The sequence below is a fragment of the Citrus sinensis genome, chromosome 3 (genome assembly GCF_022201045.2).
Source record: "Citrus sinensis cultivar Valencia sweet orange chromosome 3, DVS_A1.0, whole genome shotgun sequence".
In the NCBI taxonomy this organism is placed as follows: Eukaryota; Viridiplantae; Streptophyta; class Magnoliopsida; order Sapindales; family Rutaceae; genus Citrus; species Citrus sinensis.
This window is the reverse complement of record NC_068558.1, coordinates 31,034,643-31,047,816: the sequence shown is the minus strand read 5'-3', so window position 1 is coordinate 31,047,816 and position 13,174 is coordinate 31,034,643. Positions and strand designations below refer to the sequence as shown.

The following is a 13,174-nucleotide window of genomic DNA, read 5'->3' as shown; positions in this document are numbered from 1 at the left end:
GACCAAATTAGTTATAGATATGTTTCGGTAATGACAGTAGGGTTGAGCTCATACAATTATTTTTGCAAAACATCATTATAAGGTTATACATATAGCCCAAGTAGGATATTGTTAGATTTTTAATCCAGCATTGTTGGATTCTTAATCCAACGTTGGGCTTATATGGGAATAATTTGTGTTGTGGACTGTCATATTAGGGTTACGCCCAATTAAAAGTGATCTATTAAGGTATTTAGTAATTTAAGCTTTAATGTATCTAATAGGGTGTGGGCCTTTAATGTGTAGAGAATTAAGGGTAATTTCTATTCTTATGATGAGCTGAAATATGAGTACCTAAAGACAACATGAAAAGTTAACTTTATAAGTGGTTATGGTCCTCAAGACACACATATCATTCTATTATCTACTACATCCCATCATTAGAGAGAGAGCATAGAGAGTTTAAAAATTTCCCTAGAAGAACATATAGATTTAGAAGATAAACCACACAACTCTAGAGTGCAATTGTACATTATGGATTCAAGTGCGCTTCCGCATAATTGTTTATTAATTCTTGACGATAGAATACGAGTGTTCCTGAATTATAAGTGATGATTTTCACAAAAAGATTTATTATGCTAGCTTATGAATCACCTCTTGATTGATTCTTAAATTAGGAGTGTTTGGAAAGCAAGAAAGTGTGAGAAAGTGAAAAGGAAATTGAGAGAAAGTGATAAAATGAAAGCTGGTAAAATGAATCTTATTAACCAAATGATTAATTAATGTGTATTTATATAGCTTGGGAGAAAGTTTGAACTTTATTTATTCCCCTACCTTTTTAAAAAAAAAAAAACAATACAGTACCTTGAACTTTCCAAAAAGAAAATTTGCTACTTTTACCTCTTAACCAATTTCCTTTTGAAAAATTATTTCATTTTCATAATTTAGCAAACAATGTAATGGAGGATGCCTTAAATGACACCTGTGGCTGGTAGTGGCCTGGTTTGTCATTCGAGGGAAGTAGATTACTTAATAATTTCACATTTCAGTTTCGTAATTTATAATTGACTAAAGATCTAAGTAAAGAATTCATACACTTAATCAAATTTTACACTCGGCTTTTGTTTACTTAAGTCTTGAGTGTATTCATGAAGAATAAAACTTCATATGAATTAACTGATATTCAAGCAGGTAGAAAACTTCATTCTTCTCTAATCCAGCTAAGTGTAAAATCAAATGTTGAGTATTCATCAAGAAAACTTCACTATCATAGATTTAATGAAAAAACAATACTAGCATTTAAACAAATATAAAAAAATAACACATCAATTGGAGAGATTCAATGTGCAGGGGAAAAAAAACTAACCTTTTTACAATGCTAAATACGTCATAATATGCTCTCATATATTATCCGTACCCTTCATTTGATAACGTAAAATTTAATCATCTATTGTGAATTTATGTTAAGGCAATGGTCTACCTTGGAGCTCCAAGGTAGAGCACAAATCACAGCTACACATACAAAGTGATAAATAGTAAAAAACACATTATAACTTTAATCGTGTGGTTATGAATGCATACTCTACTTTAGAGCAGTTCCAACATAGTCAAACCCTTATGTTAAAATTCACAGCCGTCGATAGTAAAATGCCCAAAACTCTATCTTATTCTTTAATATATCAATTCTCAAAACTTAAAGAAAATATAATTAATTAGTAAAATCTTAATCAACTTCTTTTTGTTTAAATGTGAAATTATATTATGCATTCACGAGTTTTCTTCCGAGACTCTACTTGCTTCATTTCCTTATTAATATTTATAAGTGAGATGTAGCATATTGGTAGTAAGTATTAACAACATACGAAGTAAAAACAATGATATTACATTTAAAAACATTTTAGAGCTAAAATAAGTGTTTATTTTCTTATCTAATGGTAATAAGTATGTACTTGTTTAATTCCATAAACTCTTTTTTAATATTTTTGTTGCCGTTTGATTTTTTTTTAGTAGAACTTTTAAAGATTAAATAAGTTGTTTTCTCTCTACTAGCAAAACTCAAATTTTGGGTTTATTAGAGTAGAGGTTAATTTTTTTTAAATGTTAAAATGTCCAAAATATCATCTATTTATTTAATAATCTTATTTCATTTTTTTCATATCATAACTCTTAAAAACATGCATACTAGAGTGATTTTATAATTTTTAACACTACAAGAAAAAAGGGATTCAACAACGTATAATGTATGTTGTTAAACACCTTCGACAACGTTCGACCGCACGTTGTAAATGTTGATATTGTCTTAAGTGAAACCATCTTCAACAACATTTCAGTGTGTAGTGAAAAGTTCTTCGTCCCGTTGTTAAAATATATTTAACCACACTCAATAAATGTGGTTAAAGCCTTAGTTTACTTATTATTTTCAACAACATTCATATGCAAGTTGCGAATAACATTTACTTAAAGAAAAAAAATTATAATTTTAATTGCAAGCTCTGCAAATGTATTAATATAAAAATCAACAAAAACAAATAATATATTAATACAAAAGAATCCAGTAACATCTTTATGTAATTTTCAATCAATAAAATTATTTGTTTACAAGAATTTAATAATACAAAATAATAATCCTTATATTATTCTCTTCTTTCTCAATGGTAACTTTACATAATATTAGCAAAAACTCTAACCAAATCCAATTCTTCAATCTCTCCATAATAGCATTAGTGATAAACCTCAAATTATCACAAATACCTGCACAAGCAAAGACCAAAATTCTTTAAAAATAATAATAATAATAACTTAGACAAGCAACTAATAAAAGGAAAAAATCAGTAGAGATATTACTGAGGTGAATAAGAATCTATAACAACTTATCTCAAGATATAGTACCCCTCTAATAATGCAAGAATCACTCGGCCATTGATTTTAGCCATTAATTACTTAGCATATTTCCTTCCTTAAATATTGACTTGACATATTTGTCATTTCCTTGTTTGTTATTTGATTTTTATGACTCCATCTTTTGTGATTCTACCATATGCATCTTTGTCAACCTTGCAAATTTTTCACAATCAACAAAAAGATGATGACTTGTAACCTGCTAATAAATTTGCTATAACCTACTCATCAGTGAGTAAGCAAAACTTAGTAGATAAGATCTTTGCAACAAAAGTTGTACAATAACTAAATGCATATAAAACCAGAGCATAAAATTCAAGCTAACCTCAAAAGTAGCATTATTATCTACTGAAGTCTTTGCTCCAAAAAATTTCCATGAAGCTGACATGTCACTTTTTCTCAAAGAATCAAGTCTTAATGGGCCAAGTCCACTGTGCTAGCTGCGATAACATCAACATGTATAGTTAATATAATTGATAATAGGAAAGTACAACTGTTGTAAGTAAGGTAACACAAATCACTTGTAACTAAAACTCTTCACCAATAATCAAATGGTTGTGGCTCAGTTGGCAACGTAGGCTGGGTTTGTGGGAAGAGCTCTCGGGTTCGATCCCCACTAAACACACCATTTGGGAGGGGTAAGGAGCCTTAACTGTGACTACACCCCGAATCCGGATTAGTCGAGGCCTAATGCGGTCGCCGGAAACCAGATGGTTTAAAACCAACAAAAAAAAAACTCTTCACCAACACACAATTACATCTTTTGATAATAGAGATTTTAAGTATTGCAGTGCTAGTCTTTCTTTTCAATGCAATTGATCTGCACTAGTCAACTAAATTTTTCCTTCATCATATTTAATTAAAAGAGTAATCAGAATCTCTTAATCCAAATAATAACGATAAAAAAATAAAATGTAGCAACAAGCTACTTGCTTGCTAGAATCACTTGGCATATGATTTCGATCTAGCACAAGTAACAACAATAATTTTCAAATAAAAGATAGAGATAAATAGATTCCAAGCAAAAACTAATAAAAATCTAATACCAAATTACACAAGCAAAGTAAAATATTCTAGTCACTCAAGGAGCTACTATGGTGCTCTTAAAAGCATAGTGCTTGCTTTCAGTAACCAAAAAAATAAATAAATAAATACGATATATAATCTACAAAGCAAAAAATACCAATACTATTAGTAAAATAGGATTTTCTAGAATGCAATAAAATTAACAATAGGTCAGGTCTGAAAAGCAAGCAAAAATAATCCTAAAAAAACTTAAAGCAACCGAATGTGAGATAAAATTTAGATATGAAAAAATATAAATTAAAATGAAGTAACTAAATAATTAATTAATCAGAGAGAACTAATCAATCGAAGTGGAGTACAAAACCCTCGGCCAATAAAGAAGATCAACTGCGCAAGAACTGAGAAGAAAAAAATCGAATCCTCAATTTGAAGACTAAACAAAATGTCAACATGCGTGTGACTAGTCGCACTCAACAACAAAACCGATATAATTCTATAGTTTTAGTTTTCGTTCATTTCAAAAAATTAGTAAATTTCAATACATAAATTTCAGGAAAAAGTCCATTTTTCCAACACAGCAAACAAATTTCAGATAAACCTTTAGGGCTTAGAACTACACCTTTAAAGTTCAAATTTGACAAGAAATTTTAATTAAATTGACATGCAAAAGACGATATGAATAATAATTACCTGCGTTAGTCGAAAAATTGAGCTTACTCAACAGTGGGTTTTCAGTTAGGGTTTTGAAAAGCAACGGTGGTAGCAAACGGTCGATGGGTTCTTCTTATCGATCTCGGTGATGGCCAAAATCGATGGCGGATGATGAGGCAAAATCGATGGGAAGATGAGACAAAATCAACGAGAAGATGAGACAAAATCGACGGTGGTGCTGGTGGATGGGTTGTTACGAGAGTGAGGCTGTGTGGGAGGGAGAGATGTTTGAGTTTTGGCTAAACACTTAGAGTATCTCCAAAAAAACTTTTCAAATAAGATTTTATTAGTTATTAGTTATTTGAAGAGCCACATCAATATTTAAGACTCTAAAAGACATTCCAATTGAGATTCTTCAAATAAGAAATTATTTCCTCTCTTAAATTTTGTAGAGTTAATTTCTCCCTCTTCAATTTATATTTTATTACTTTGTATTGGAAAGAGAAAGAGAAGTACTTTAATTACCATTTATTTTTCCTTTGAAAAAATATTTATTTGATTAAAATAATATTAACTTATTTCTATTTGAGGAGTCTTTTGGAGAATAACATATTTCTTTACTCTCCTATTTGTCACATAAGTAAGCAAATATATATTTGAAAAGTAAAATTAATAGTTTTTTGGAGATGCTCTTAGAAGAAAAACCGATAGTGTTTTGTATTTATTCATTTTTTATTTTTTATTTACTTTTCCCTAAATGCTACCTTTTTTAAGTTTATTATTGTTTAATAAAATCATTTTAAAATTTTAAATCAAACGCAATAAAAACTTATTTCAAATGGCTTGAGTACCAAAATCTCTATCATAGACTAGTCATTAATTTATGGTAATTTAAATATTTATTACAAATCTGTCATATTATTATGATATACCAAATTTTTATCATGATTTTATCATATTTTATTGACATAAAAAAATTTCTATCACACGTTTGTCATATTTATGTGAAATAAAAGACGGAGACCAAGAACCATTACACATGTTCCTATCACTATAGGTTCTTTATCTTGTAGTGATGTGTTTTCCAGCAACTAAAATTGAGTTTCATAGCTTCAAATTGCTTCGATTGAAAGAGGGAATTAGATTTTGGTTTTAGATTGGTGAATTTGAAAGGGAGAAATGTGTTTGATGATGAAAAGAAAATTGAGGGAATCTCTGAATTTTCCCAAGTATCGACAGTGGTGTTCTAAACATAACTATTCAAAAAAGAAAATTAAAATTTTAAATTAAAAGACTGGTGTTTTACCCTATTATCACTTTATCAACAATAGCAAAGCCATTTTTCTGCTAATAAAATATTAAATTGTATTTTTTATTTTTTATTTATTCTACAGTAATAAATTAAAATTTTGAATTGCATTTTTTTACTAATTTATTAATAGTTAGATAATAAATATATGGTTAATAATTAAAAAAACTAAATAGATAATATAAATGATTACTAATTCGCTATTATAAATTAATGTTTAATTATTTTTTTTAAATTTGATTGAAATTAAATTTTAACTAGTTGTGGTGCATTTTTATTAACAACACACCTTTTAGAATGTTGTTGAAGATAAACTTTTTAACAACGTGATTAGTTTGTACGTTGTCATTTGACCTATGAAATTCGCCACATTCAAAAGACTCTTGCAGTAATATGTTTCACAACATGCGATGAAGCATGCTATTAAACGTAAACGTTTAGTAACTTTTAGTAACGTGCAGTCTTGGAATGTTGTCAAATATCAGATTTTGCAACATACGTAACATGCACGTTGCTAAATTCATGTTGTCTTATCTCTTTTTTTCTTGTAGTGTAATAAATATTCTCATTGACAACCAAATATTTAAATTTTTTAGTAAAAGCTCTACTTAAATGTGACAGTTAAATTATTCATAAAACTTTAGAGGCAGAAAAAAGTGGTCATTTTTATAGTAGTATCATACCAGATTACCAGCTGAGCACACAACCGAAAGAATTGAAAACAAGGCTTATATATATGGGAAGATTTATTTATTTACTGAAAAGTAGCAGCTGCGATGGCGATGGATGTGCTTCAAGAATATTTCAATCTTTTGGGTCATGGTTCCTCTTTCTCTTCTTCATTACACTTGAAACTTCCGCTTGGATCTGGGGAGTGAAATAAATGGATCCCACATTTTTTCACCCCGCAGCACTCCAAACGTTCAAAACAAAAAGCTTCCTTAAAATAGAATTGGACTGCCTCAAGACTGCAATAGTATTCCGGAAGAATATTAAAATCCTCTTCACGAAAGAAATAGTACCCCAAAAGTATGTGATCTGACTCCACATCTGTAAATAGCTGAAAACTAGTCTCTATGACATGCGGATCGCGATCTTTGGGTTTGAATTTGAACTCACAGAACAGTTTAGCTGTTAACCTTTTAACACAAAAAGCTACAATAGCGCTAAAAGCAAAGCCGATTATTCTGTTTTTATTGAAGCAACCTGCGGCTAGCATCTCCAGGGTTATAGAAGAAGAAGATCCCACACTTTGAAACCTAAACCACTTGGGAATTTCATTCCCAGGTAAAATGACATAACCTTCAAGAGCTGGATAAGATATCTGTATCACAATATTCATAATTTGAAAAAAAAAAAATTAATTGTTAACTTTAATTTAAATAAAGAAATATACAATTAATTAAAGGAGAGAGAATTAAAGACACACCCTTTTCCGTACTTCTTTCCAACTTGCAGTTGCCATAAGCTGAACTTTCCGCAGAGCATCTCCGACAATTCCTCTAATCTCATTCCGATCCAATTTAAAATTACAACGCAGGTCAAAATACTGACAATTATATTCAATCCTCGAGCATGTTAAACCTGATAAACCTGATATTGATTTCAGTACGGTGCAATGATCTGCATACAACAATATTAGATTGCATGGAAGCTCTGGTAAGGATTGAAGCCTCTGACAGTAACTTAAGTAGAGATAATTCAACTTAGAAAGTTGTATGATGCTTTCTGGCACTCTCTCAAAATTGTTTCTCCTTAGATCCAATTCTTCTAGTAAGGATAACCGACCAAGACTTTCAGGTAACCTTGTGACGCCGCAATTGTGTAGGCATAAAGATTTTAGACTGTGCAAGCCATCTGAAGACAATGAGATAAGCAATGACAAGCCCATCTGCTTATCACCCCTGCTTTCCCTGAAACTTAGGAAACGAAAGTTGTTCGAGCGGACAATAGATGACGGTACTTCACTTGAAGCAGTTCCGTAAGCGTACAGACTATTCGAAGCCTCCACGTTTCCAATTTCTTCAGGAAATCTCCTTAGATTTGAGCAACGACAGAGATTAAGATCTTCTAGAGATTTTAACTTAAATAGGCTGCAAGGAAGACTCTTCAGCATTTTACAAGCTTGAAGGTGCAAGAGTACAAGCCCAGAGAGACACCCCACGGATGATGGCAGTTCTTCAATTGCAGTTCCACTTAAAATTATCTTTTCTATATTACTCAGTGATGAGATCTCTGGAAGCTTCTTTAGGCCTTTGCATCCTCTTAGATTGAGGATAACTAGCTCTTTCAGATATGGAATAAACGAGGGCTTTGGAGTTTTAGTAAAAAAATTGCCGGCAGAGATAATTATCTGCTTTAACTTACCATGATGCTGCTGCTGAGACGAATAATAGACCAAGATATACAAATCATTAATTAGCACAAATGACAATTAAACATTATTACCTGAAAAGAATATATTTGACTAATATATATATGTATATATATATATACAGTAATTTTCTGGTCCGGAATCTTAAAAGTCGGGGAAAACTTTAAAACCGTGGGGTTTTAAAGGCTTACAACTTAAAGCGCTTAAACCATATGATTTATGTGTTTTTCCGGACGTTCCCGCAATTTAAAATTTCGGATTAGAACATTTCTAGTATATATATATGTGTGTGTGTGTATGTGTGTGTGTGAAAGATGAATCTCTGATTTATGATTGATTGATTACTAACTTTTATATCATTAAACATTTTGTATAAACTAGGCATTTCAATCGTTTAAAATGAATCAAAATTAAATTTATCTTCTTCATGTTGTTCTTTATATCCTTCATTACTTAAACATTGCATATATATTAGAGAATCCATGAAGGGGAGAAAGAATCGAAAAGGAGAGGTATAAGAGGGAGAATAACTATATCTCCAGATCTATCATTTTTTGTTTTAAACAGAATCTATATACTTTAGACAGTATCAATATTAGTCAGTTTAGATTAATTATAATTTAATGGCTAGGGTTTTGTGTATAGATGTGCGTTGGAACCAAAAAAAAAAAAAAAAAAAAGGCTCTTGTACCTGCTAGTATATAAAGATATACATACCTGGATACCATCCCAAATTTGTTGAATATTGCTATGAGGCATTTCAAGTAAAACAAGTTTCTCTGGATGAATATTTGAAGGCAAAGATTTCAATGGATATCCATACCAGTAAAGATACCTCATTTCAGCAAATCCAGGGCCTTGCAAATAAGACACCTTGCATTTGTTCTCTCCATTGATTGATGATCGATAAAATTTCAAAAATCTCAATTTAGGCATCTTTGTGAAAGTATCGGAATTTAGATGCATCTCTTTCACTTTCGACATATCCAAGCAGATGCCCTCAATTTTTTCTGTCCCCTAATATAAATAATAAAAGACCATAAAGTTAAAATCAAATTGACATAATTCAAGTATATTGTTATTGCTAAGTGGTAAAACTCTTAATTGGCAACGTAAAAGAAACATAATAATACAGTAAACATAAAAACTGTGTAAACAAGTAAAATGTATACAAACAACTATATATACAAGTTGACGTGGTTTGAAATTTATTGCTATATCATCTAATTGTTATTTTTTTGCAATCATCGACACACTTCTATTAATTCTATGATATAAATATTTGTATATCTAAGTTTTTAATGCTAGATTATTCCAAAATAATAATTGTCAACAAAATGCTTACCATATTATATTTAAGAACTTCATAGATGTCCTCATGATGCCACAATCGACTTCGGTTTCTAGGATTAATAGACTCTTGCCGGACAATTTCTCTACCCAATTCTTGTAGCAAATCATGCATCATTATCTTATTATATGAAATAGCAATGAGAGACTTATCAACAAGAACACTTATGCCTGTTGTTGGGTAGAAGCCACTTGCATCAAGGAACTTCATTACTGGATATACATCCTCACCTTTAAAGAAACAAGCAACATCTAAGAAAATATTTTTCTCGTTATCATCCAAACCATCATAACTTACTTTTAGTACCTCTTGGATACTCGGATGGAGAAATCTTTTCAATTTATTTATTGCACTTTCCCAAACTTCTTTTTCTTTTTCAAATAGAGAACAACCCAAAATTTCAAGAGCTAATGGAACACCTTGAGCATATTGTATTACCCTACTTGACAATTCCTCATAACCTACATCCGGATGGTTTTGTTTGAAGGCGTGTCGACTAAAAAGCTCAAGTGCATGATCATCTCGCAATTCCTTCATCTCATATATTTCTTTGACACTACAATTTCTAAGCACTTGTTTATTTCTTGTTGTTATTATGATTCGACTATCTGCCATGAACCAATCAGGACTTCTGATTAGGGATTTTATTTGTCTGAAACAAGTGACATCATCAAAAACAATCAGAACCTTCATGCGGCTGAGCCTTCTAAAGTTGAGGTCAATATCAAGAATGACATTTTCATGCTTCAATAATTTTGAAAGAAGTTCTTGTCGCAAGCAAGCCAATCCTCCCGATCTTTGTGATTCTTCTCTAACATTTTCAAGGAAGCAAGACCCTTCAAAATCACTAGAGATTTTATCGAAAATAGCTCTAGCAATTATTGTCTTGCCTATACCACCAATGCCCCAAATCCCTAATAGAGGTGCAGCACCTAACAGAGATTGAATTGCCACAACTCTTGATTCTACTCCAACCAACTGGTTATTGTTATCACGAGGAAATACTTCAGCCAGTCTCTTCAAAATTTGATTAAGAACTTCCTTTATAAGTTCCGATTCGGGCCTATTAAATACATAAAATAGCAGTAAGTTCACATACAAAAGGGGGAGAGCACCCAATCAAATACATAAATATCATTTTGATAAATTATGTTAAAATTATTTTATAGGAGTTTAAAGGGTAAAAGCTATTTTAATTCCTATATTTTGAGATTAGTGCTCTTTTAGTTCCTGTATTTTTAAAAATTTATCTCAAAATATCCTTACCGTTAACTATTGACACCTATACCGTTACTTTTTGTTCTTTTTGGCTTGATTTTACAATATTACCCTTTTATAATAATTTTTTTGACATTAATAAAAAAAGTAAATTACCAATTTAATCCCCAAAAAATAAAATAAAAATGAAAAATATATATATTAACTTGGAAAAAGGACATCTACACCCCCAAGGTTTGGGGAAATGGTCACCAACACCTCCAAGTTTTTAAAGAGGGATACCAAGACCCCCTTTTGACCATTATACCCTTTACCTCTATTATTCTAAAAAATTGACATTAAAATTTTTAGTAAATGCAAATACCATATAAATAATGTAATCTATGCAGTAGACTAACAATAATAAAATATTTAATAGTTTAATAAATTTTAATATGTAAATTATTATATTTATTTTAACAATATTTTTATTCATTGTAGAGATTTTAAATAAATATTTGCATTAAATACATTCTACAATTAAAACCATTCTCACATACTAATATTGTTAAAATTATTGTTTTACGTAATATTTAAAATAATTTAATTTTTTAATACATTTATTTTAATATTACGATTCTATTTATCATAAAATTTACTTTAATATAATAAAATATATCTAATAGATTATAAAATATTAAAATATTTTTAAATATTGAAATTATTTTAAAATGTATATATTATTACATTTATTTTAATATTATATTTCTATTTATTGTAAAATATTAGAGTTAATTCTTTTGGGAAAATAGAGATAAAGGATATAATGGTCAAAAGGGGGTCTTGGTGTCCCTCTTTGAAAACTTGGGAGTGTTGATGACCATTTCCCCAAACCTTGGGGTATAGATGTCACTTTCCCTATTAACTTTTGTGAAACACTCTGCTGAGGATTAATATATTAATTTTTATTAATGTCCAAAAAAGTTGGTAATTTAATTTTTTTACAATATTAATTTTTTTTTACATATGTGAGCTTCCATAGAAAATAATATATATATTTTGTTTTTATTTTATTTTTGGAGTTAAATTGGTAATTTAATTTTTTTTATTGATAAAAAAAAAAAAAGAAATGTTATTATAAGAAGGTAATATTGGAAAAGCAAATCAAAAATAGCAAAAAGTAACGACATGAATGGTAATAGTTTAACGACAAAAATGTTTTAAAGTATTTTTAAAAAGACAGAGATTAAACGGATACTAACCTCAAAATATCGGGACGGTCAAAGATCAATACCACAAATTTACGTATGACTTAGATATCAGCAAGCACAGCATGTATAAAGCAGGAATTTGTGGAGAAAGATGCACAAAACAAGCAGATCTACTGGTAATTAGTTAATTAGAAGAAAAGAAATTTAATTACCTAAAGTTCTGAGAATAAAAACCAGACAAACCGGCTGCTTCCTTCAAAGCATTCCTCCAGCTCTGCAGCTTCTTTGAATTCTCCTTAAATCTTTCTTCAAGCTTCAAATATGAATCCCCAAAAGTCCCGCTTTGGTTTCTCAAGTCTGATGGATCAACCCGATAGAAAACCGGAATCACAATCTGTGCATACTCTCTCTTGAATTCGAGGATCTTCACAAGTTCATCGAGACACCATCTGGAAGATGCATACCGTTCAGAGAAAATGATAACTGAAATGGCTGATGCTTCAATTGCATTCACAAGCGACTCTGGAATTTCATCTCCTCTGTTAATATGGTCATCAATGAAAGTTTGGATATTTTTTCGACTCAGAGCAGAATAGAGATGGCTAGTAAAGTTGTCGCGGGTGTCCTCTCCTCTGAAACTAACAAAAACATCATACTTCTTGTTGTTTCGAGAAGAAGAAGCCATAATCAACAGAAACAGTTGAATTGATGAGAGAGAGATTTTGAACCAAATGTGCGTGACCCTGTAGAATAAATCGATGCCATGAATAGGGATGGCAATGGGGCGAGGTGGGGGTGGGGATGCCTACCCCATTCCCCACCCCATTAAAATTTTTTGCCTCCATTCCCCACCCCATTCCCCAATAAATTTAGTGAGTTGGGGATGGGGAATCCCCACGTGGAGAATGATTCCCCCATCCTCACCCCATTCCCCATTTACTTATTTTATAGTAAATATAAAAATATGATTTCAGTAAATTAAAACTTAGAGACTTAAAATAAAATCATCACCATATTATAAAGTGTTTAAATTTTTTTAAAAATCTCTAAAAGTTTGAAATAATATTTTAAACTGATATTAAAAGTGAAAAATATTTAAAGAGAGCAGCACCTTAAAAGAGAAAAGAAAATATAATAATATTTTAAAGTTAAAAAAATATTGTAGGGTTTTCTTTTAC

At 30.5% G+C, this 13,174-nt stretch overlaps 1 protein-coding gene across 1 annotated transcript; it reads right to left on the bottom strand.

Annotated features, from left to right (window-relative positions):
- Positions 1-6,626: 6,626 nt before the first annotated feature.
- Positions 6,627-12,974, bottom strand: LOC107177037 (disease resistance-like protein DSC1). The gene is made up of 5 exons (XM_052435937.1): positions 12,209-12,974; positions 9,583-10,651; positions 8,897-9,254; positions 7,293-8,266; positions 6,627-7,187 (listed from the first exon to the last, which is right to left on the bottom strand). The coding sequence occupies exons 1-5, from the start codon at positions 12,679-12,681 to the stop codon at positions 6,681-6,683; spliced, it is 3,381 nt and encodes a 1,126-aa protein (XP_052291897.1). The 5' UTR covers positions 12,682-12,974; the 3' UTR covers positions 6,627-6,680.
- Positions 12,975-13,174: the final 200 nt, after the last annotated feature.